This window comes from Betta splendens, chromosome 15, assembly GCF_900634795.4.
Source record: "Betta splendens chromosome 15, fBetSpl5.4, whole genome shotgun sequence".
NCBI lineage: Eukaryota > Metazoa > Chordata > Actinopteri > Anabantiformes > Osphronemidae > Betta > Betta splendens.
Genome location: NC_040895.2, coordinates 16,812,422 through 16,838,080, shown reverse-complemented (window position 1 = coordinate 16,838,080; position 25,659 = coordinate 16,812,422). Strand labels below are relative to the sequence as shown.

Below are 25,659 nucleotides of genomic sequence, written 5' to 3'. Positions count from 1 at the left end.
CTTGTTAAGACATGAGACAGTGTACCAAGCCAAAAGAGGGGCCTTGGCTCCGTTAAGTCCCTAACTGAAATTGGAGAATAGCTTCCCATTTGTGATACTAAACCTTCCCATCCCTCACCCAAGAATGCTGCTGAAAAAACACGCTTCTAGCAAGTGTAAAATTCTGATGTTTGCGCATATCCTGCAAGTGTATGTACGTTATTTGCTGTAGTGATTTAGAAGCAGCTGTCATGCTCTTTTTGATATATCAGTGCATAACTTTGGTGGATTTAGTCCCAAAATCCTAAGAAAGCAACACGAGGCAGGGTAGAAGAGTGGTTTCAGAGAAGGAAATTGGGGCGGTGGGATTTGCGCTCACCTTCTCTATCCCATTTGGGTCATGATATCGTGACTATCTCTCCACTGTTTGTTGTGTTGGCTTTCCTCCGTTTCGCCTCCCTCCTCGCGTCTGTGCCCTCTTCCCCTGTCGGAGCACATGCCATTGTGTCAATCTGAAGGGCTGTTTTTCCTTCTTCTTCTTCACCCACTGATAAAGCAGCTGCTAGCCAGCAAGACGCCAGGTTATTTACTTCCAAGCACCTTGGGCCATAAAGAATTTTCTTTATATAGCTATATAAATAAATAAAAATATATATTTATACCTGCAGACCCCTCCTGAAAAATATCATTCCACAGAAAAGATGACAACAGGGAAGGTGAGAACTACATAATAAAAGGATGTCATGAGGAGAATTTCTCCTTGGTTTCTTTTCACCCCTTTATAACCTTATAACATCAGTAAGGAATGAAACTCTGCCCAACACACGGACTGCTGGGAGATGTAGTACTGTGTGTTCACATATGTGGATGATGTGGTGCATGTTGTATGATGTCACTGTGCAACTCCTACATCTGTTTACCAGCAGTGAAGCGTGCAGTCAACCAGCTCCTTTCCTGTTCTCTTCTGTGGTAGGTGTCAGGTGGTAGTTAGGCCCCATCAGTCCACCTTTGCCTCAGTGGCATTGCAGAGCAGAAAGTAATACTGCTACATGACGCTGGCCACCTCACTCACTTCCTGAACGCGGTTCTGTTTCCATATCACATTCTGCAGCACTTTTCCCAAAGACTTGTGTAATAGGTTATGGATTGTACCTTTAGGCCGAGGTCTGGAGGCATCAGGAAAGATGCACTTGTGACAGGTGGTCACTAAAGTAACCTTTATTACCTGCGAGACTGAGGTCACATTTCTCTAGGCTGTCACAGACGATAGATAATTTTTCTTTGGAACCAACAAGGCTGATTGGCTCTAAGCAAATCACCCATTAATCCTCTGAATCTGGCTGGTGCCTGTGATTTCCAGTCTAAGGCACACCTCGACTGATAAGACTAATGTTTCATTATTCTGAGGATTGTTTTAATAGAATTACAAATTTGTCACCAATGTGCTGGTCATACAGTGTTGCTGATGAACAGATCTGCTCTCCTCGCATTCAGAGCTGGATGTGCATAGTCACAGCAGTGCACTGATCATATGATCTCTAGAGTTGGGTTTGTGCTGCAGGACCGCTGTGATGTGAACAGACTGACCCATGACTGATTGCTCATCTCTCTCGTCCTGGGAATCCACTGTGCTCAGCAGCTCTGTGTGCCTGACATGGTATCACATGTCTTTGCTTTGTCATTCCTCCGTCCTGTTTGTCTCTTTCTATAGATCATGTCTAATGTCTGCACTTGCAAGTATTTATGTAACGTGTCCGATACCTTGTTTATAATATACTTTACCTTCTGCCTTTTTCTTCAGCCTCTTTTAAATCGTCTGCTTTTTGCTTTTCATCCTTCCTTTCTTTCACCGTCGCTCCTCCTCGTTGCCTCTTTTCTCACACCTCGTCTCCTCCTTCCATCTATCTCTCCCCTGGTTTGGGCACAATGCAGCTTTCTGCAGCATTTTCTATTACGCCACATCCCTCCCCAGATGAATCCAAAGTAATTGGGGTGGTTAATTTATTTACTCAGAGGCAGTTCACAGCACATTAAATAATAGAGATAATTGAACAAGAATTGTCAAGTGTCTTCTGATATCAGACACATTACAGGAGGGAGTGTGCATAAAACTCCATTTCTATGCCCCCATTGTTTATGGTAATTAAGTACACAGATTTATTCCTTGGTTGCCTTCCAAGCTTATGGCAAGCGCCATTGTTGTCTTCTATTAATATGTAATCAGTAAATAGTTTAATTTTCTAATCTGCGGTTGGAGAATTCACTTTCTAACAACTCTTAATTACTGCTGGGCTCTAATGAGTCTCACCATGCAGACGCAGCTAGCCAATCAGGAGCCCAGCGCCGGCCAGGGGGGAATTTGAATTCCTGCGGTGCCCCCCTTGACTAATGAACTTGTTATTCTTGCACCAATGGGAGCACTGTCCTTCACACGTGCAACATTAGGAGAACATTCACCTCCTGCAGTGGACAGTGTATTTATAGGACACTGATTTTACAAGCAGACTATTCCTGCATTTGAGCTAAAGCGATGTGTAAAGCAAAGCAGCCTGCACAGTCTGGAAAGCTTAAACTTGGACAGTTTTGCTAATTCACATTTGATATTTGTGCTTAAATTTAGTTAAATTAAGATACGATCCATCTTTATTATGGCTCCATGGATGTAATGCTTCTGACCCTGGTATTGTTGTTTTTCTAAAGGCATTGTCAGGCAGAAAAACATATCAAACGCTCCTTATTGAAAATTCAGCTTAAGGTGGGAGAAAGCATTCAAATGCATCATGTAGCCTTTGCAGAAAATCCCCTGACTCCTGTTTGAATATATCTCAGCCACCCCCTACCTGGCCCCTGCACCTATTTACACACACCTCCCATTTCAAATAGCTATATAACCTGCAACAATGGACGCAATTATCCAAATAATAGCACTTAGCTGCACCACAAAGCTGCCCCTCACCTACTGTGCATTTGATAAGAGATAAACAAGCAGAGACAGGAGAGAATGAGTTTTAGCTCTTCCAGATTAACATATGTTTAAAAATTGCACTTGAAGCCGATAAGATTGACGCAGGATTTTTATGGCGCACGCTCTTTTAATCTGTCTTTGTGTTTGCAAGTCAACGGGAGAAGAATGGCACGCGGAGGGATCCGGCGAGAGCTTAATATACTTTACATATGGAGCCGATCCCCATCAGTATCTGAGAGGACGGAGCGGACTGTCAATGCGTTCACACAGGAACGAGCTGCTGGCAGCTCTAACCTGCTTTGGCATTATGTTTCGTGTTGGAGAGCATGAACGGCTTCAGTGTCAACCTGTGGCTCGAGATTCAAGCCTGGACATTTTCTACTCATTTATTGTAGACTGTTATTATTTGTATGTCGAAGTTGAAATTTAGAGGCTCAGGTTTCCCCAACATGCATTCTGTGATAGTGACGAGCTGCTGGCATCACTGTCACTGCGTCTCTGTTGATATTTCCTTAGCAGCGATTGAAGCCCGTGCTTGTCTTCCTAATCCAGCATTGTGGCAGCATCAGCTTATAGTTTGACTAAAGATTTAAGCTGGGCTGTGTGAGTGCCATCGGGACGCACGTACATCAAGCTCTGCCTTGTCGCGGCTCGTCACACAAACAGCATGTGTAGCTTTAAGTATATTATCAGGGCCGGTTCTTTTACAAACGTATTGCTGAAGAAGCTTAACATTAATTATTGTAACTTTGGACAGATTACATCCGTGCCCGCCTTGTAAGCACAGCCAGACTCATCTCGACCTCCTCTACGAGATCTTAAAGACACAAGAATGGCATTTTACCAACTTTAATGGGATAACCAGTCTAATCTTTCAGCACTGAGAGAAGAAAAAAGTGTTTAGACTATAATACCCTCCCCAGTTCACAGAATAAAACTTGGAGGGAGAGAGATTTTGGTGTAAGCTTTAATCTACACGCTGACTTTACTTTTCAGGTGGTGCATATCACCGTCACTTCTTTCCTCCTCAGCTGCAGTTTCTTGCGTGTGAGAAATCTTCTCCTTGTAAAAGCGATTCAAGCAACATTAAAGTTCACACACAACTCTCCCCCTGAATCTTTCAATAAAAGTGGACTTATAAAGCGAGTGCAGGCAAAGCTGGAGGCTCTGCCGCTGTGTGAATTGTTGAGCAGAGAGATTGTGACTGTTGTTTATCCATAATCGCAGCCAATTCGTAAGCTAAGCTCATGGCGACGGAGATAGACCCCACCAAGGAAAGATGCTTTCCTCTTCAAGGCCTTTGGTCATTTCCTTGTTGTTGTCAGGGATACGAAAAGAGCGCTCACATTGAATCGAATGTTTTCGTATTAGACCACAGCATAAGGTGTTTGTGGTCATCTTGAATTCACTTTGGGAGCAGATGCCCTGCTCTTCCCTATGGCAAAGAAAAGAAATCTAGGATCACTCTTTTAAGACCCCATTGCCTTTTCTTGCCTTTGAGGGGACAAAACAAAGGATTTGAGCTTTTTGGTTTGTGTGAAAATGTGTGTGTGACTGAGGTTCAACTGTGTCAGAACACACACACACACACACGGGTACGCTCCCGTTCCCCTAATCTCTTAGCCCATTTGAATGTTTGAACAGCAAAACAATTTAATTAGTCAACTTGCAGGGTCTCCACACAGCGACCGGTGCTCTGCTCCAGCCGCTTCGCTTTCTGTCCTCCTCCTCCTCCTCCTCGCTCCCCTGAGTCCAGCACACACCCCCTTCACCCCCAGATGTGCACCGCTTCTCCGCCCCCATCGCTGTTGTTTTCTCCAGTTGGTGTCAGCCTTTCATACATTCTTTAACAGTGGGGATGAAAGGGGGATTTTTAGGAAGATTAGGGAACGGGATCCTCCAGGCATTGTCTGGTAATCTCCAGATGAAACGAGCTGGGTGGATGGAGTCAACGGGAGGGAGGGCGTTTGTTGGGATGGAGGTATAACTGGCCACAGCCTGAAGATGTGCAGTTAAATTTGTAGAAACAATTGTAGGTTCCCTCACATTGTCCTCCAGCTCTTTTATTTTTGTCATTGTGTAACTCTTCCCTTCAGTCTGAGATTATTTTCTTTCACATGTTCCTCTTATTGTCACATTTTTTGTCCTCGCTTGCTCAGATTTAGTTGAAGTTTTGCACCAGCCCGTTCTTATTTGTTCGCGAGCCAGCGTTGAACTGATGAGAACGTGAGGATGGTGTTGATAAACACTGGGAGGTGGACAACAGCCACTTATTGTAATCTGCTCTTTATTGGAGCATTTGCCAACGCTTTCATCACCTTCCTCTGCCGGAGACCTCATGCAGCCGGTCCAACAAACCTGCTGCAAGCTGCCAAACGCACACAAACACACTAAATATACAAGTTCTACATTTACAAATATGTGCTCACGCCTACACCTAATAAATCACAGCCACTGCTTTTTCATTCACCTCTAATTACTTTTGTTTTTGTCTTGTAGCATTTTACAGTTATATTTACAATTCTGGTTTGGATTACACTCATTGTTTGTTTGTTTGTTTGTTTTGCATGTGGTTGATTTTTTTATGTACTAACTGCAGTAGCACCCTATAATTGAATTTCAACCTTGCAGTCAATTAATCAAGGCTTTCTTATGGTAACGGTGAGGTGGCACTCCACAATGCAGGTTAATGACAGAGGTTTGGCCAGTAATTACACTATTCACGTGCTAACACAGCTGCTCGCCATGCTACTGTTGTCATCACCCCCCTCCTCATGCTCACTCACACCCATTTCCCATTGTAATGAGCACTCCAGGCTACAAATACCAGCAGCTGTCTTTCACAATGCATTTCCATTTAAATATCTATTTAAACATAGCAATTTTGCATTTGTGTATTGAATCAAAGCTCAAGGCACGGCCACTGACATTAACAGCCAGGTGCTGGTGTCAGCGGTAATGTTATGCTAGTCCACGGTGAAAGAAGCCTGGGATTTATGTAACACATTAGGAGAAGACATAATTCTCCTTTAACTTTGCAGATTTGAACATCAGTGCCCTTGAGCAAACCTCTGCAAGAGATAGACGGGGAGTAAAGATGAAAAGGAAAAGGATGAAATTATTGTAGGGAAATGAGGAGGACGAAGTAGGAACCCGTAACACAGATGTAAGTAGGATGACTAATGTTGTTAGCAGAGCCATTACTGGTCTGCAGATTAATTCATTAAGCAAATTTATCATTCACCTCCCCTCGGCCTCCTGTCACAAGGCGTGTAATATGACACCTCTCAAATTTGTTCTAACATCTACCCTGAGGGGGACACACACGCACACACACCCTCCCCTGTGCTAATGGAGCAGGCGGAGCTACTTATGCTAAACAGATTGCAGCTGTCTGATAGTATGTAGCAGGGCTGGTCGTCCTCTGTGAGTTAACTCTGCTCTCACTGTGACACAAACAGCTTTTTTAATAAAATGCGCCTCTATCTGTTTTTGCCCTGTTGATTTATAAGTAAACAATCCCCTATAAGTGTTGTGTTAAGTGTTTGGGCTTGAATCTTTCAAAGCTGCATATATGATATTACTAATGACGAGTAATACTGTTTATACCAGTGTTGCAAAATCTAAAAAAGGGTTTTAGCTCGTCTGTATCTTTCTGCCGTCAGGGTTTAGTTGTAGTGCCCTCATCTACTTGTCAGAGTCATTCTTTGCCAAACATTGCTGCCATTTGATGCCTACCCCTTTTGTAAATGTGTATTCCCCTGAAGCATGTTAAATTTGACTCCTGGCCCAGATCAGAATCTCTACAGGTTTATGCCAATGTTTGTGTTGAGCTGTCCCAATTAACACCATGGACAGGTACTGAGGTTTACACTAGCGCTTGTGCTCCTCCGCCCCTCTAAGCTCCCCAAATGGTTCACACCTCGGTGTGTGTGTAAACACACACTCGGGCCACTAAACTGCCTGACTGAACCGTGGCTGAATCCCACCAATCCCCAGCTTAGGCGCAGGTTTCAACAGCGATGGCCCAACACTGTTTGTGCCCCTGCAGCTGCATGTGATGGTGAGGAAGGACTGATGAGAAGCAGTCCGTCTGGGAACAACATGTCACATGATCACCGCTGCTAATAGGTTCCGTTTAATGTAAGGGCACTTAAAGATATGGTCACTTCAGCTGGTGAGACACTTCAGTTTGTTCCATAAAGAGTTTGGTTTAGGTTGATGCCATATTTTATCATTTTAGTTGATAACTTGTTGCCTGAAACAAAACATTTATTACCCCTTTTCGTTGAATGTACTGTTGTAGAAAACTGTTGAATTTGCTGAATCTACTGGTTTTATTGTAGATTTTACTTTATTTCTGCAGCATGAAAACAAAATGTTTTTTACTAGTAGCTGGACCGATGATGTAACCCCCACCCCACTTCCCCCCAGCACGGCCACACTCAAGCAGAGCAGTCAGGGGAGAAAACGAACCCCGGGCCTAACAAATACATGAAGGTTTGGTTTAACTAAATCCCACAGATAATGGCTACTGTGTCAAAGACTAAAGATAGCGGGAGGGGTGGTGGATGGAGGGGGGGATTACTCCAGTGTTTTGCATCAGTTGCTTTCTGCTGGGTGGCCCCGCTTGTCAAAAAAGAAGGGAGAGACAGAGAGAAAGAGAAGAAGAGAAAAGCATTTAATGCGGCACATTGAGAAGAAGAGGGCTCTTAATGCCATCAAAGCAAGGGGAGAAATCAGCCATTAATTTATTCTGGCCCTCGCACACATGCACACACAGTCATGCATAGAGGCTGACACACACACACACACACACACATACACACACACACGCACACACACCTCTGGTCCAGTTTTCCTCAGTTTCTGTAACATCTGGTCCACGTAAGTCTAAAATGTGTGTGTTCACCGCAACTGATGTGTGTGAAACTATATTCCTTACGTGAGCTCAGTTTTTCCTCCCTCAGATTCAGGCAGAGGTGCAGATGACTGGTCTATTCATTGGTTGATAAGAACTGATGGAGAGGTTAATAAGCTACACACCCAGGTCATCACAGGCTTTTAACTGCTACAGAGGAGAATGGAGGACGGTGATGATGGGAGGAGGTGTGTGTGCGTGCAGACGTTAAGGTGGAGGAATGGGAAGGAGTCCATATTGTGAATATCTGTAGTCTGTTCTTTTGATTTCCCTCAAAGTTCTCTCTCACCGAATTCTGGGTGTATGCAGGTGAATGCTTTTAGGTTTGTAAGGTTTGTTCAAATTATATTAGGCGGTCACACAACATGTGGATTAAGAGGCTTTAACAGCAGGTTAATTCTCTCTGCCTTCATGCAACTTTCTCAGAGCTAAAGATTCCAGATGTTGACTGATGTTTGCATTGTGTCATTATAAAGCAACATAAGCACATGATGACTCTGCAAACATATTTAGATGCATGTAAATATTTGCTTCATAACCCCCGATTGCCCCCTAAACCTTGTGCATCGTATGATGAAGACCTTGTTGCGGTTTTAACATGGGGTCAGTTTGTCTCGGCATCAGTCAGTACTTCTCTGGATCATTTGTCCAACTCTAATCCTAACCACAAACAGGTGGTGCTGCAGGTTTCCGCTCTTAGCTAAGGCCCATCACTGATGGGAGCGAAGGAGCAGGTGATTCAGTATTGCTTGATTCCAGCGAGGCTCCACCTTGTTGCTGTTTTTATATTAGACCTATGCTTTTGGTGTTTGATCGGAGGAACGCTTTCATGATGTTCTTATTATCACTGGAGCCAATAGGAGCCTTCCCCAGGCCCGCGTAGAGGTGCTTATCCTGAAGAAGGCCTCCGAGCAGGACCGTAGCATGGGATCGCTGCTCTCCCCTTTCAAACCTCCTCTTGTCCCAGGGCTAATAGGGAGGCGCCGGACGCCTTCTCTGCTCCATATCACCCACTCACCTTCATAATAAAAGAGAGCCCCCTGTGGAAAGCAGCTAGCATGAGCTGGTGAAGATCACGCTGTTAATAGGATGATGCCTTTTTGCCTTTTGTCATGAGATTATGAACGGGGATAGCCTCTCCTTGCCTCTCCTCTCTGCTCCCCGACTCTTCTTTGCTCTTCCCATACACAGCTACAGGCATCCTGGAGGGCCCCATTGAGGCTGAGTGGAGACAGGCGTAACCAAGGCTTTGTTCCTCTGCTTGTATGGTAAAAGGCTCGCTAATGAAATACCTTTTAGGGGGTATCGGCAGGTGAGCTCCCCAATCAGGCATTTCAGCAAAAACACACACAGGCCACATACACTCGCATATTCCCTGTCTCCTCTCGTATGCCCCCTCTCGCTATATTAATTACCTGAAGTACTCGCTTCCCTCGCTTCTGCCGCTCTTCTCGTTCTCTTCATCCAGCACGACAGCCGCAGCCTAAGCTAGCCTAAAGTGGAGCGAGGGGGAGCAACAGAAAAGCGGAGATAATAATAGTAGTAATGAACATGGGTGACAATAATGAGAAAGGTAATTGAGAAATTTTGTATGGCAGGCCCCCTGATTTTCCTTTTTCAGCCCCAAGCTAAGTGGGGACAGGTTGAAAATCATCTTATTTAGAGCTCAGTTAAATGGTTCTTGTCGAGCCTTAGAGGGAGCAGGGATTTCTGACGCTAAAGCTAAAGCGAGCTGACAAGCATGCAGTCGTGATACAGTGGCCTAATGGGTTACGGAGTCTTTTAGCCTATGTTTAGGCGTCACATAGTGTATTTTCTTACTTTAATTTGGTCTTGATGTGATCAGAACACACTGTATGTTGGGATTATTGTTAAACAGCTTCCTGTAGCATTAAAACCTCGCCGCCTGTGGCTCTTTGGAGGTTTTCTACTAACAGGTGATACTTACTGTGCGACGCGTCATTTTGTGTTTGTGTTTGGTTGTCTGTGTGAGCATGTATCTGCCTGTTTCCTCCTCCTCCTCCTCCTCACCCAGACTGAGATGGAGACAGGGCGGTCGGGGCTTTAACAGACACAGGCTGCCTCATCCAGCCCCATAGTCTGCCACTCTCTGATAATGTTTATTGATTTGTGGCAAAAACACAATTTGATTGAGTTGGGGGAGGGAAGGAGGGAGGGAGGGAGGCAGGGGACGCGGGGGCTGAGCAGAGGGGAGGGAGTGTATTTCTGTGGTTGTCACCGCTTCACTTGGTTTGTTCTGCACAACACACTGAAAATGTATTTAGGAACAGCTTTTTAAATGCAACCTCTTGTTGTGAATGTATTATTTAAAATGTTTAACTTCTAAACATTCATTTGGTCTTGGAAATAAATTCTGTGAATCTTGCGCAGGTTCTCACACAATTTCACCCATCTGTTAAGTCTGAGGTTAAACGTCTTTGTCCAGATTGTGTCTGAGAGAAGAACAATATTAGTTGTTTAACATGGTCTAAAGCAGAGAATCAGAGGGTGGTGGTAGGTGCTGTGTATGTGCTCTGCTCTGCTCATTAAAAAGGGCTTTAGCCACGTTACTTATTCCTCTGCTCCCAATCAGAGCAGAGGTACAACCACCATTGGTCAGACGTTAAACGCAGCCGTGATGAGTCTGTGTTCGTCATCTGAACCACCTCTATCCAGATGCTTCCCTTCATGTCAAGCCCTGCTCAGCTGAGCGGATTACAAGCCTTTCCTGAAGTAATTATTGGTTTGTGAAATCTAAATAATTTTACAAGTCGTCCATAATGAATTCAGCAGCTCTGCGTGATGCATGCAGCGCCACTGTGCACTTTGTAATTTGAAACAAATAATTATGCAGCTCCACTTATGATTATGGAACAGACTCCATTCACGGCTCTGCCCCCAAAACTCCCTGCTCTGCTCTGCTCGCTCCCCCCACCTCCACGTCTTTTGTAACGTGTAAAGCAAGCAGTGGTTGACAAATGACACCGGTGGAAAAGGCAGTTATTGTGCCTCAGTGTGAGAGGAGGGTTTTTTCCCCATTTCTTTTTTTATTTTACTTTTCTCCTTTTCTATCCAGGGGGAGGGAGGGAAATAGGAGAGTGTGAATCGGTTAATGTGTTCCATTCAGCCAGACATTATACACAGGTTCAATAAAGCAGGAATCTGCTCTATACGCTGGAACCATTGTGCCATTGAGAGTGGTTAAAAAGGCCTCGTCGAAGCCTCCCTGGAAAAAATAGCCCTCAGCACCACTCCAGTAGAGAGCAGAATAGAAAAGAAGAGAGCAGGAGGAATCACGTGCAGCGCAAAGAAGGGTGAGGGCTGCGATTCTTACACATATCACAACCGGTGTCATGTTGCTGAGTGAGGATTCGAGGCACCGCTGTCCACTGCTCTGAGCCTCAACCGTAAAGCCATTGCTTGGCTGATTCTTACGTTACACGCTGAATCTGCGAGGACTCGGACCTTCTGGCTCCCAAGCAGCACGCTGCCTCCTAACAAGACGCTCCTCCGCTCACATTAATTAAATCAAGTCTTCAGTAGCCGGAGCCCCCCCGTCCGCGCCGCAGACCTCTCTGATTAGGCCGGCTCCTGTCATGCATATTCACATCGCTGCAGTGACAGCCTTTTAACGAGCTCTTACCTAATCACAGGAAACAATGTTCATCCTGTTCTTTTTATTCCTTCTTTTCCTCATTTCCTTTCATGCATCTTTGGCTTTCATCTTCCCTGATCCCTGCTGATATCAGACGGGCTTGACGGTCGGATGGAGCGAGCGATGGGAGAGACACAAGTGCGGCTTGTCCCTAAGTAAACCACAACTCAAAAGTGCCTTGGACGCAGACGAGAAGTTCGGCTCTATCTCCTCCCTTTCCCTCCTCCTCCTCCTTTTCTTTCTCCTCCTCCTCGCTTTTTTGCATGTCCGATAGACAAATTGGATTAACAGCTATTGGATTAAAAGGCAAAATGGTGGGATAAGAAATGAGATGAACGTGCTGTGATCACAGCTTTTTAATGTTGTTCTCTTTCATTTCCCCCATTCGTTTCTACATGATTTCCAGTAAAACAAATGTCTTGTTTTCTTCTTCTTGAGTTTAACTTTATTCCATAATAATTATTCCATTATCTGCACTTCATTAGTCGCTGAAAGGCTGCCGTGTAACTAACAAATTCTAGCATCTGAACAAGGAGTGTTTTCTGTTTTATTATTGATAGAATGTAACTTAACTCTTTCAATTCAGTTAAATCAGTTCATCTTTACTCGAACACACCCACGTTCATCCTAGCATCACGCACGTGATTAACAGCAGCAGACCAGCAGCGCTTTGAGCACCTCAGGGTGCTTCATTCTGTCTGTTCACACCCAATGGAGCAGCGGCCCAGATGAATATCATAATCGTATTTGCTCTGTCTTCCTTCTCGCTTTCTTTCTGCATTTTCTCCCCGTCCCCTCGTACGGATGCGTACAAATGCACGCTGACCCTTGATAACCAGCTTTAACCAGCTCTGTATCCTCATTGTGTCTGTGAAGCGGCAGTAGTGGGAGACAGCCAATCAGATAGAGGGCTTGTTGGGATGTGTGTATCTGTTGTATGTCTATGTCGGTGTGTGTGTGAGGCGATCGTATCTTGCACCATCGCAGCCGCGGCGATAGCGGAGGTAACACTGAACGTGATATTAGCCACGATAACGTTCGCCGCGCGTAGGGAAACCCTGTGCACCTCCATCGCACACTTTTATTATGCTTTGATGTCCTGATCAAACATTGTAGCCGTGCCAAATTTCCTGCTCCAGTCTCAGCAGATTCTGGCCCGCTCCTGCTCTGCCCCGCTCTGTGTCGAGCACAGAGATGGCGTGTAAAGCAGAAAGACCCAGAATGCAACCTGCCAACCTGCCAGATGCTTTGATCCAAGATGGCCCCCCGAGAGCCAGCATGGATCCACAGCGTCTCCGGGCCAAGGCTGGAACGGCACACAGCGCCGCTGCCGCCTGCCCACTGATATTTACACCGTTTGTCTTCACACAACACGTTCAGCATCTTTTTCCTCGTAACGTCGTGAAGGGAACCGATTTGAGAGCCTTGACTTTCATTTGGAATTAAAAACAAGCACAGCATGTGACACCTTTAAGCTCGTCATGTTTGTAGCTGACGTGTTTTTTTAGGTGTGGTGCTGCTGTTCAGGACAAACTGGGAGGCTGGAGGTCAGAGGTCAAGCCTGTTGTTGTGTCGAGGGACCAGGATGCTGCGCTGCGTCCTGCGCTGCCCTCTCTGTTGCTCACCTGTTTCCCCCTTCTCCCCCCTGCACTCCCTCCCTCCTCCATCTCCGTCCCCGTTTTCCCGTTTGCCCATCCTTCCTCCCCCTTTCCTTTTCTCCTTCCATCTCCCCTTCCTCTCCCTTCTCGTTCCATTTCTGTCCTACCTTTCCTCTGACCTTGCTGCCTTTCTGTCCCCTCTCCTCTCCTTTCTGTCCTTCGTCTGCCTCCTTTCATAAAATGCGGCTGGTGGTTAACTGGTGGCTGCTGGCTGGCTGGCTAGCAGTGGGGGATATAGCTCTATAATCCCTCCTCGTCTTCCAGCTCGCCTCGCCACAATGTCACAGGAGCTTAATATTTGCCATTATTATTTGCTTGTTTTATTTGACTTCGAGGCAGCACAATGACCTGTCAGCACCGGCTTTATCCCCCCTCCGAGTGTCGTCCGTTTCAAAGTTGACTACAGTAATCCATGAGCCCCCGATTCGACTAAATCCTGAAGCTTTCTTTCATTTGCTCATTCTTTTTTTCCCTCTCTCTCCCCTCCTCTCCCCGCCACCCTCCTAAATGAAATTACATACATCTGCTGGCTCACAGTATCACAAATGTCCACACACTCACCGGGTTCCACACATCTCCCAGCTCTTTTGTCGCCAGTGACGCAGCGGCTGAGACTCCTAAGCGCCGATGGATGTGTGTGTTTGACACAAAGATTTCTCATCCTGAGCAGCTGAATCCGTGCTTTTCGCTCATACGAGATGAAGTTTAACTATCACTCTTACACTGATGCTTACATTAAAATCATCATATAGTCCAAATAATGGGCTAAAGCCACTAAACACAGCCCCACGGGTTTCATACTCACTGCAGCTTTTCACGTTCTCTCGAGGACCTCCAATTAATAAATAACTGGAATGTCTGCTTAGTGTTAATTCTGTTTGATGCCTGTCGTAGCTCTGCAGCTATTAAACCTTCCTCCTGAGAAACATAGAAAACGAGAGATAATAACATAAGCCCTGTGACGATCTGTTATCTGGCGTCCTGTTGTCTTCACAGATGAACTGGGTGTCAGATTAATGCTCCTGTCGCCGTTTTACTGTCTTTTCCCCAATGTCTTCTTAGAAACAAACGAGGCTACTGACCACAAATACAGGAGTTTAATATCTACTGAATGTGAGGCTCTTGAAAAAAACAGATTCCAGGATGGAGAAAATGACTAAAACCTTTGTGCCGTCTTTCAAATTAAATTTTTTTAGTCCTAATTTAGAACGATGATGTACAGAAACATATGTATATGTAAATATAGTTCATTACTGGTATTTCTACATCAGTATTTATAGATAACACTGGACAGTATTGTGTGTTGATTGACTGAATCACTACTTTTCATGTGTTAATGGTTTTCTCTAATATGTGCATTAACATGGTTATTAGTCAACTGAGTCTGGTTTATTCCCACACCTGCTGCTGTTACATGTTCAGGATTTGAAGGTTTCTGTTCACTCTGTGTCTCTTTCGCGTCCCTTTGTACCGTTTCATGTGAGTTACAGCACAGAGCTGCAGCCTCGGGCGAAGGCGACGCTGACGTAGGCCGTGCAGCTGAGCTCCGCTGGCTCCCATGTGCTGCTCTAAGTGTTCACGTGAAGGCCCGCTGAGTGATTGCTGGGATATGTATTGCCCTACAGTGAGAGGCTCTACTCTGTAAAGGCACTTGACTGTAATCGCTGAGCTAATCCCACCCCGGCTGAAGCGTATTGACGTTATGACGAAGACACAGCCTTTATGTGGATGTTTACACAAGCGGGGTCTACACACACACACACACACACACACACACACACACACACACACACACACACACACCAGGGCTTCATAGAGACTCTACAGTGTCCAGGTCTCGTATCTTGTGTCTAACTTTTACTACGTTTCCTTGTCTCTTCAGGCAACAACAAAGAGGAGGAGGAGGCCATGATGCAGGAGTGGTTCATGCTGGTTAACAAGAAGAACGCGCTGATCAGAAGACAGAACCAGCTCTCTCTGCTGTATGTGTTCCTCCTCTATGATCAATGTTTATTTCATGCACTGTGAGGCACTGGAACCTGGGAACAGTTCTCTTTAGGGGAGATCAGAATCGTTGAACCCACGCAGCGGTGGGATGTTCTCACCACTCCATTCATCCCCTCTGTCTATCCACTCATTGATTTACATGTGGATGGGATATTAAATCAATAGAAATGTGGCGATCACCACTCTATCGCTAGACTCCCTCTGTGGTCAGCAGCGACAGGTGGAAACACACACACACACACGCTGCCTCTTTCTTCTATCGCCGCCGTTAGGATTTCAAAGTGTGCAAATGGAAGAGAGATTGAAGTATTCATAATCACATTATATCATGGCAAAGGGGAGGCTTTGAAAGTGGCCAATTGACAGAAGGGCTGATTATTAGCCCCTTTCTGCTCTCTCTTTGTGGAGGCAAAGAGAAAAGACGCCTGTGAAGGACAAATTCTATTAGGAACTGAATTACCTCATTTTTTTAATATGGCTGAAAGAGGAAAGAATTCAATTTGTGCTGCGCACGCACGCACGTACACACACACACACACACACACACACTGCACACGACCCGTACAGACGCACAGCCAGGCGCATTCACAGCATTTTTTTAGATACACATTTGTGCTTTATGCATCTCTCTGCTCCTCCATCCTCCTTCTCCCTCGTTCACCCGGGGCTGTGTATCAGTTATGTGCAGTAGATTAATGTGAAGCCAGAGAAGGTCCGGGAGAGTAGCTGAATCGATGTTTATTGCAGGTTTCTTTAAGTGCTTAATGATTTAGTCATTAACATATTGATGAACTTTGTTGTGTGTGTTTTCTCTCTCTCTCTCTCTTGCCACAGGGAGAAAGAGCACGATCTGGAGCGACGCTTTGAACTGCTGAACAGAGAGCTGAGAGCCATGCTGGCCATCGAGGGTAACGCACACACATGCAGGACACCGTTCCACCGTCCCCGTGCCGTTAAAGCAGATTTGAGCGTCTGCTCTTATTTATTCACCAAATCCTGGATCCAAAGACGGAGAAACAGCTGCAAAGTTTCTTTAGCGCTCTCTGGAAAGTGAAGCTAGGCTCGTGCTGTGTTTGTCCTCGTCCGCTGCTCTTTGTTCTCTTGACCAGGACGATTTGAATTCTGCGTCTGCTTCTTGATGAGGATTAAGATGCGACATAGCGAGGGGATTTCACTCACTGATACTTGATCAATGCTATCTGTTTCCTGACTTGAAATCTAGCTGGAGCCGCATTGAAAGACAGCGGGCATCAGCGAAAGCTTGTTAACTATAGCGCAGCCTGAAAACGCAGCCATTGTGTTATATCAAAGTTGTCGGGGGCCAGAGAAGTTTAATCCCCTTCAACTGCGTCCTCTTTAGCAAAATGAACCTTTTGCCAGTCAATGCTAATTGATTTTGCCATTCGACATTGACCTCCCCCTCCCCCTCCTCTACACAGCCTTCGGACACCCATTGTAATTTCACCGTGCACCTGATAAGCTACCTGGTCCATAATAAATCAATTGTAATTAGCAAGAAAGGAGGTGGAGCAGCAGGCGGAGGCCGCGGGGGAGCAGGCATGTGTATCCAACGGGAGCTGCAGACGCTGCCACACTGCCTGCGTCCACCTCGGTTTCTTCTGTCGTCACCCGGCCATTTTATTTATTTTTATTTATCGAGCTGCAAAGTGTCCGCAGGTCGAGTCAGATGGTTGAATGCTAGTTGTCCTGCTTCATTTGCTCAAGCGTGTGTTTGCATCGGTGATCTGGCTCTTCTTTCTGTGTGTGTGTGTGTGTGTGTGTGTGTGTGTGTGTGTGTGTGTGTGTGTGTGTGTGTGTGTGTGTGTGTGTGTGTGTGTGTGTGTGTGTGTGTGTGTGTGTGTGTGTGTGTGAGAGTTTCTGGTTCTTCCCTCAGCGCATATTTCTTTATAAATCGTATGTGCATCGTGTCTTCCTGACTGTGACTGTGTGGAAGTGAGAGAGTGGAGATAGTGTGAGGTGAGGTGGAGAGGTGGTGTGTGTCGTGTCACCTCGCTCCTCTCTGCCTTCATGTGGACTTGTTGGATTTGCAGCTGACTAACTTATCAGCCGGCCTTCTTTTCCTCCCTAAGGGAGGCACTTAACATTCACAGGCTCTACCTTTCTGTAGCAGCCACAGATAGTTCTGAGCTGCTGGGAGAGGAGGCGCGTGTTTGTGTGTCAGGCAGAGGAGCTGCAGGGTTCTGTGTGTTTGGGTCTCACAGGTGTGTGTCTGTGCGTGTGTCGGCTCCTCGGCTCTTATTTGGTGCTTGGGCAGGTACATTGAGCGATGGCCGGCGTGCGAGTAATTGCTGATTTGGTTGGCCAGTCGATGACAGAGAGAGAGAGAGAGAATCGGAGCAGGGTGAAAAACCTCCCATCTCTCAGACACACACACCCTGCTGAGAAAATATATAGCTGCAGTGATACACAGCGCTCTCCCTCTATCTGTTCCCTTCTACACAACCACTCACTGGACCCCGGCCTCAGCGCGGTCTGTCCAGGTGCTGCGTCCGTCTGTAGGGATGGAAGCCTTTAAGGGAATATTAAACATGTTGGGAATTAGCCGGAATGTTTAAATCCAAAGCTGTTGATTTCTGCAATGAAACTTTTCATTCAACCTTTTCTATTAAATTTAAGATGATGAATGTATGAACAGTAAAACCTTATTCGCTGACTACAAAGGTTTGTGTTGGTTTTAGCCCCATTAATGGGAAACTAGAGCGTATGGCTTTAACTTTAGGCTTGTTTCTCTCAAGCAGCAGTGACTACATCTACTCACCCTGACCTCAGTGGAGAAACGTGTTTGGTCTCTATAAAAGCGTGATGAGGACTCCTAATGAAGACACGCGTCCCCCAGGGCGGCTGTGGGGCTCACAGACGTGTTTTCATCAGAAGCCAAGTCGTCGCTTTCAGCGTCTGTTTGGGATGTTCGAACACGCAAAAGTCTGACAAACCTCCGGGTTCATCCTTGAATAATTCCCTCCATGGCGACGCCGAGAGGCTGGCGCTCAGACGTCGCGTCCCACAGGTGCTGACGGTGGTCACGTCGCCCAGCGAGACGTCCAAACACTGGGATTAGACGTGCAGCTGTTGCAGAGTGGAACAGGTGGAGGCGCCGCGGCGGCGGTCTGAGCATGCTCAGTGCTCACCCCTGCTTGTTGCTTCTTGGTGCGATGCCAGGCAGGGAAATGCCATCTGTATGCCACGCTCTCATCTGCAGGCCACACAACTGATCCGCGCTGCCCTCTTTATCTGCTTACCCATTCACACCTATGTGTGCGCACGCGGAGCAGCGTCTGGCTGCCGTCGAGTGTGTGCGGCTGCTTAAAGTGGACGCCCTCTCGCCGTCTAAAAGGGATTTATGCATAACCGGGTCCCCGAGTTTTTCCTGTTACGGTTTGATATGATAAGCTTTTTTATATGTTTAAAATCAATATGTAATCCTATGCAGGAGCTTATCCCTCTCCACACGTCTCACACACACACACTGGCTCTTCCCATTTGTAAATCTATTTGGGCTTTGTAACACATCGGGGCGGTGCGCTGCAGACCTGATTGATTAGGTGCAGCGTGGAATCCCATCACATGGGCGACTTTTGATGATGTTGCCAACTCTTTTAGGGTTGCTAGTTGACTGGAACCGCTGATAACAAGTAGCTTCGCTCCACAAGTTGTCAGACTTTAGTTTTGGAGAATTCTGGGAATTAGCGCTATTTGCAGTCAGTCCAAATGCTTCGTCCTTCCGTTTAAGGAACAACACATTCTCCTCACATCGTCTCCAGGACTTTGCGTTCTCCTCCGTCAGTGTGGCTAACGTGATATTATATGCTGGGAACTGTAGCATCTGCCTGAACAGACCTGGCATCCTGTGTTTTGGTTTGTATTCATGCTGCACTTTCAGGAGATTGTGCTCATTTTTCATCAGCTGTGCTGTTGTGAAGCGTGAATGGGTTTGAGTCAGGTTGAGGCATCACCGCGGTAACGACGCCAGGCCTTACTTTCCCCTGACGTGAATGTTTCAAATTTGATCAGTTCATGAAAAAACAGCTATTTTTAGCTTCAGATTAATAAATGTCGGGCGTCAGACTGACTTAAAACCTGTTCATTTTAATAATTTCATTGGTTAAGTAGTTTTTAAAAAAAAACAGAAACCAACATAGATTTTCACACCCTGTGTTTAGTTTTTATGAAACAATAAATTAATTATTTTTAAACAAATATAATTAATACATTAAAATCACTGCTTGTTTTTGTGTCAGTTGTTGGTTTTCATATTGTCACTTTAACGTCCGTCTGTGGTTCAGCACCTCACCTTCTGTTCTCTTTTAGTAGTTTACTACACTTTGTCCCATTACCGAGTATTTAAACAACCAAGCAGCTCATTAACATATGCATGAGAATTAATCTCCAGACATTTTCTTGTCTGTGGTTCTTGCTGCTCGACTTTCTTCTCTGGTGACACTTTTTTGTCTCTTGACTCCACTTGGACCGCGGCCAAAAGCAGCGTTTTAAGGCCTTCACACAGGAACCAGAGGTGGAGGCTGCAGCGAGGATAAGAAACCACACGTCTGCTGAAGTCTGTGCAGAACGCGGCCTTTTCTGCACGCAGTGGCGGCGCCCTATGAAAGACGGGCGGACGCACGTAGGACGGCGTCTCCTTGCTTTCAACGCGGGGCTTTGGACGCGTTTGCTCTCTTGAATAAATTTGGCGTCGGAGCGGGAGGGGTTGGTGGGGACTGGAGGCAGCGCATTCTTGTGTGCCTTGTGCAGACTCACATGGTTACCGTTGGCGTGCACGCTCCTCTGAGACTTTAACCTCTCTGTGTTATGGGGTGGGCGGGTTTACATGGGGGGGGGGGTGCTGAGTGGCTGCAGGGTGTTTTGTTTGTTCCTGGGTGTCTGGTTACGCAGACGGCCCTGTTCTGGTGTTGCCTGGTCACGTCTCTCATCGGCCCTCTTTATTGTTTACCTTCCTAATGAGGGGGGCGGGACTTTGTGACATGTGATTGACAGCGATGTGGCTGCCCCCATAGCCCCCCACCACCGCTCCACCCCTGCTCGGGTCAACCAGGACTTGGCTTTTTGGCTGAGCTGTGCTGTGAAGGCGAAGGAGGACCTTGTTCACATACCTCCTGAGTTCTTTCTTTCCACTGAACCCGCCTCCCGTGGGCCGGGCTTCATCAGAGGATTGTGGGAGAGTGGAGTTATGGCAAATATGGAGACGCTCGCATTCCTGTGTCTGAGTTATCTAATGATGACTCACTTGATGACTCATGTGCTTCTCTTTGTAGGCTCAACACAGCTCTTCTATTGCTCAGCTGAACCACCTCTGGTTAAGAAAAGCGAAGGTTCTCAGATGCAGGTTTTAACGTATTTAACTATGTTTAAGGATTTGGCGGCCTCTTCACAAAGCCAGAGAAGAGCAAATTTGCTTTCCTGAGGGGCGGAGAGAAAGACGGACGGAGGGAGGGAGAGAAAGAAGGGAGAGCGAACGTGGAGAGCCAAATATTGGGACTGTGTTCATTTCGCTTCGTGGTCGACTTCAAAGGGACGATGGGGCCAATGAAGAGAGCGCAGACCTTTCAGGACAAACACACTGGGCCCAGCGTGACGCACACACGCACGCACACACAGGCCCGACTGCCACAATTTGACTCAATAAGGGGGGATATTTATTTTTCATAAAGCCACACTTATTTTGGGACTGACATTTCACACCGCTCCTTTTATTTTAAAATCAATAGACAGTTAAATATTGATGGATGCGGCCGTTTATTCACATCATGAGATGGAGGGTAGTAAAACTAATGTAAAGTGTTTTACATGAACCACAAAATGCTCCAACTGTATAAAATGAGGTTAGACGCGCCCGCGGCGGGTCGTTTGCGGTTGCCTGTTTGTGGGTGAGGGAGGAAGGACGCCGCTGACGGGCGGCCGTGAGCCGGCGGCGCAGGCGGATGTTTGAGCCCCGGGGGAGAGAGCGCTCCCCTGTGAGCGGCCCCTCCTCCAGAGAAGCAGAGGGGATTTGGACCGGGGTCCCACCTGGGCCCGGTGGGGCCCCTTCCTGCAAAGACCCTGGAGGAGAGGAGGCACAGGGGTTCAGCGCTTTGTTTGTTTGCTTGTTTATCCGAGGAACAAACAGATGTTTGGCTCTGAGGCGACGTTTGTGTCGGTATTGAAAGAATTTCACTCCAATCCAAGACGACTGAAAACTTACTGTTTCAAGTAGAAAGAAACTATTGTACTATTTGAACAATTGATCAACTATTATTCATTTTCACTTTTTTTATTAAATGTAATGATAAAAAACTGCAGCCAGTTACTGTAAAGTCCTTATTTTTCACCATGTTTTGGGATTTCTGCTTTCATTTTCATAGACAAACGTCATTGTCGGCTTCTGGAATGAAAGGTGAAACTCTGTGGGACTGAGAGTCACAGTATCTCTGCTTCATGAGACACATTAACATGACAATGTCCTTCAAGTGTGTTGGTCCAGGTCAACACATCATCTCTCTGCAAACACACGCAGTCGCTGTGTTTACACTCACTGGTCCATACGTGGAGCCGCGCAGGTTCACAAAAAGTTCCCCAATCTGAGCGTCCGCTGAAGGATGTGAAGCGTGGAACCAGAGCCGTGTAGTCCTCACGAGCATCTGATAATGTGTCTCAGTTACCTGATAACGTGGCGCATTAAACAAGTGAAGTCTGTTGAGCAGGAACGTTTCTACTCCACCAGGATCAGAGCTAATTCAACTTATGCAGAAATATTGTGTGGAACCGTCTGAGAGCCCGTTTTAATATCGCATGTTCCTGGCAGGAATCAAACCGTTCATCCATGAGTCAACGTCTCTGGTGTCTTTGCAGACTGGCAGAAGACGGAGGCGCAGAAGAGACGGGAGCAGCTGCTGCTGGATGAGCTGGTCATACTGGTCAACAAACGGGATGCGCTGGTCCGGGACCTGGACGCCCAGGAAAAGCAGTGAGTTACTGGCACGCACACACACACACGCACACACGCACACACGCACACGCACACACGCACGCATGCACACGCACACACGCACACTCGCAACGCACGCATGCACACACACACACGCACACTCGCAACGCACGCACACACACACACACGTCAGCAAACAGGAGGGAACGCCTCAGTGCGTGACCTCATCCCGCTCCCCTTCGTGAGCGGTGCCGAGCAGCTGGTGCCTGTCTTTACATCTGCAGAGGTCCCTCAGAAACGTGTCCTTGCTGGACCGGTCCGGTCCGGTCCGGTCCGGTCCTGCTCCACCCACAGGGTGCCGGGCAGGTGAGAGGTCTGGACCGGTCCGGTCCGGGCCGCTGGCACCGGGCCGCGCTGCAGGTGGCGCTGAGGCGGGTACCTGCGCTCCTCCCCAGACACTGCTGACCTTTTGACCTTTGACCTCCGCAGAGCCGAGGAGGAGGACGAGCACCTGGAGCGGACGCTGGAGCAGAACAAAGGCAAGATGGCCAAGAAGGAGGAGAAGTGTGTCCTTCAATGATTGTCACTTGAGAAAAACACAACAACAAATGTAGCCGATAAAAGAAATGTAAGATGATGATTGAATAGTTGCTTTTAGACCTTTTCATCAGTTTTAAATCCTGGTCTTGTTGTTTTAGTCAAATTAACTGCAGAGGCCCGTGATGCCTTTACAGCAACTTTATACTGACTCCAACTGTCAAACAGTTTTTACTTTTCAGTCTCCTTTGCTTCACCACGAACGGTACTTTATTGTAGAATCGTTGTAAATGAGAGCGGAGCCGATCAGACGCAGGTCGTTCGCTAACGACGCAGCGCGGCCTCTGAATGTGGAGACGGCGGTTTGAGGCTCGAGGTACAGCACAGCGGGCTTCAGCGCGTGCGCCTTTTATATATGTGTTTTTCCAACCTGTTCAGATGAGGTTTGACTTTTAACAATGAAAAGGAGTCATTATAATATCAGTCTTTTCAAGCTACTTCGTTACTTGACTGTGTAAGTTTTAATTCGTTGAGCTTAAAGTTTTTACTTGTAAAATATGTTGCTAGAGGAGGCGTGGGGGGGCGGGTGGTGCATTAAATCGAAACTTTCCTATTGCTTTTGTATTGTCTTGGCTTGAAAGCAGTTTACCAAAAGAAATATGTATAAAAAAGTTACTCTTGTTGTATATTTACATCACTGCTCTGACCAATAGCTTCCACATCCCTCCTGTTTTGTCAGGATTCATGCAGTTAAACAAACATATATATTATTTATTGTCGTTTGTCCTTTAAGCTGCTTGTAAGTGATCTGTCACGATTCATGTGTATTTTGATGAATAACTTGTTTTGGTTTTATCTATTTATTGTATTCTGGTAACAGGAGAAATATGCTTCCACGTGCATCTCTTTAAACTCACATCTGGTGCAGTTGATCTTTACGTGTGGACATTTATCTGTTTATTTATTCCGGTGTCATAACCCAAGTCTTCAGTAATAAAGTCCCCATGATTTCTTACACCGCAGGCAGCGAGTGGCGTGTCTTTAACCCTCCGGTGAATCTCACGGATAAAACCTGGACTTTTTACATTTACAACGACGACACGGGCTTTAATCGTTTTATTTTTTAGAAATAAAATTTTAATGAGCAGGCGGCTTTAAATTGTATTAATCATTTGTTCTTATTATAATTATCAAACGCCTTAAAAACTCATAATTCCACTAGTTTGTCTTTTTATAAATCGTGGAGGATCCAGACCATATTCCTATTTTCCGTCTTTCTTTTCATGTAACACAATGTTATTGAAATGCAGGCAGCGCTGCACATAAGTGGCCCCTATCACTGCATTCACCAGCGAGCGGCGCGTTTAGCAATGCTGATTATTCGGCGCTCTGTTCAATTCCCCTGCGACTCGTGCGTGTTTATAAATTAAAATTGGCGTTGGGGTTTTTGTTTGAGGTCGGTGCCGAGCAGGTTTCTCTGAGGAAGATTAGAGAAATCACTTTGTACCGAGCAGATGTTTTTTTTCTTTTCCACGGGCCGCTTGTGCGCGCGCCGGAGACGGGGGCAGCGCTGGGGACGCTCGGTCCCCGCAGCCGGAGACCGAGGATGGAGCAGAAAACGACGGGGCGCAAAACTGCCTGCAATAATTTTCACAATGAGAGAAAATGTTTTCTTGGCGTCAACCTTTTATTTGCGGCGCTAAATAAACAGTGCGGCTCCGTAAATGCGCTGCTCCGTTCCTGCAGGCTTCCTCCCGTCCCCGATTAAAGAGGGCAAATGGGTTGTGACAGCGGACGTCCTCCTCGGCCTTTCTCATGCTTACAAATTAATTCGCTCATTCGTTGCTTCTCCGCTTGCGACCGAGCGAACGTGCACCTTGTGCTTCATGTCCCGAGGCGCTTTGTTTCAGCGCGTCCACCTCGGCTGGATGTGATCTGTTAGAATGGAGCTGAGTCCAAACGGACAGGAGCGTTTGCGCGTCGCTGAGTGTGTGTGTGTGTGTGTGTGTGTGTGTACGCGCAGGTCTGTTATTGTCCCCAGCTCCGCTGACGTCCGTATTAATTTAGTAATTATCACATCGATTGTTGAAACGTTTATGTTTAGTTTGAAATTAACAGCCGCTTTTTTGGGCCTGACGGAAGTGTTCATGCGCAAAACCCAACTTTAAATTGTTGAATTTGACTAAAACTTTTGGCGTCTGCTCTCTAATCCTAAATTAATCAAAATTTAAAATAAAGTAAAATATTTCAGCTTCTTAATCAACATTACTAGACGCATTTTGATGCTATTAAAGTGCAAAACGACCAACAGTCCTCTCTTACCTCTGTAGCGTCTCGGTTTAATAAAACCTCCTGTTGAAGCAGAAGCGTAAAAACATTTGGATTTCGTCTCCTGTTTCGAGTGAATAAGAGCGAGGCGCTGCGTAAACGGCCGCGGCGGCTCCGCGCTGCTGTGCTGCTGAGGATCCTTCAGCGGAATGGATTATCTCCTGAGCTTTGATGTCTTCTGGCCTCAGCTCACAGGTGCTGAGCGCCGCTCGGCCTCTGCCGCCGTCTAAAAACGCGCACCTGAGGGAGCCGCGTCTCCGCGTGCGGCGCCGGCTTCCTACAAACACTGTGTTTTATGCATCAACGTTTTAATAAGCACCGACAACATCCCCGCAGATCCCCGCTCCAATCCTGCCGGCTGAAGGGACAAAACTTTTCCCCCTCCTCTCCTCGCCGCCTAATCCCAGGCTTTACCAGCTCAGCATTAAGAAAATTCAACTGCAATTTGGGATTAGACAAAATACTCTTATTACAAAAGGTTGGTGCAACTTGATAACTTGATACTTGTTCAGGGGTTTATCTCGGGGTCTTACTCACATCGAGAGAGGAGGGAAAAACAAGAAATGTAGGGAAACGTCAGAATAACCGAGTCTTTTGTGTCGTGAGGGCCATATTTGCTGAATGGCCTTTTTGCATAATTTAACGGGGCCTGTGCGCGCGCGGGAGAGG

The 25,659-nt window shown here is 46.5% G+C and overlaps 1 protein-coding gene across 5 annotated transcripts in view; it reads left to right on the top strand.

Moving 5' to 3' along the window:
* The window catches only part of ehbp1 (EH domain binding protein 1), a 94,623-nt gene extending 70,939 nt beyond the window's left edge, over window positions 1–23,684 (top strand). For all 5 annotated transcript variants that reach the window (XM_041073913.1, XM_029127844.3, XM_029127846.3 and 2 more), the window contains 4 exons: window positions 15,061–15,160; window positions 16,020–16,093; window positions 22,050–22,164; window positions 22,615–23,684. In XM_041073913.1, the coding sequence (XP_040929847.1) occupies window positions 15,061–15,160; window positions 16,020–16,093; window positions 22,050–22,164; window positions 22,615–22,705 (380 nt within the window). In that variant the 3' untranslated portion in view covers window positions 22,706–23,684. The remainder of the gene's footprint in view (window positions 1–15,060; window positions 15,161–16,019; window positions 16,094–22,049; window positions 22,165–22,614) is intronic.
* Window positions 23,685–25,659: the final 1,975 nt, after the last annotated feature.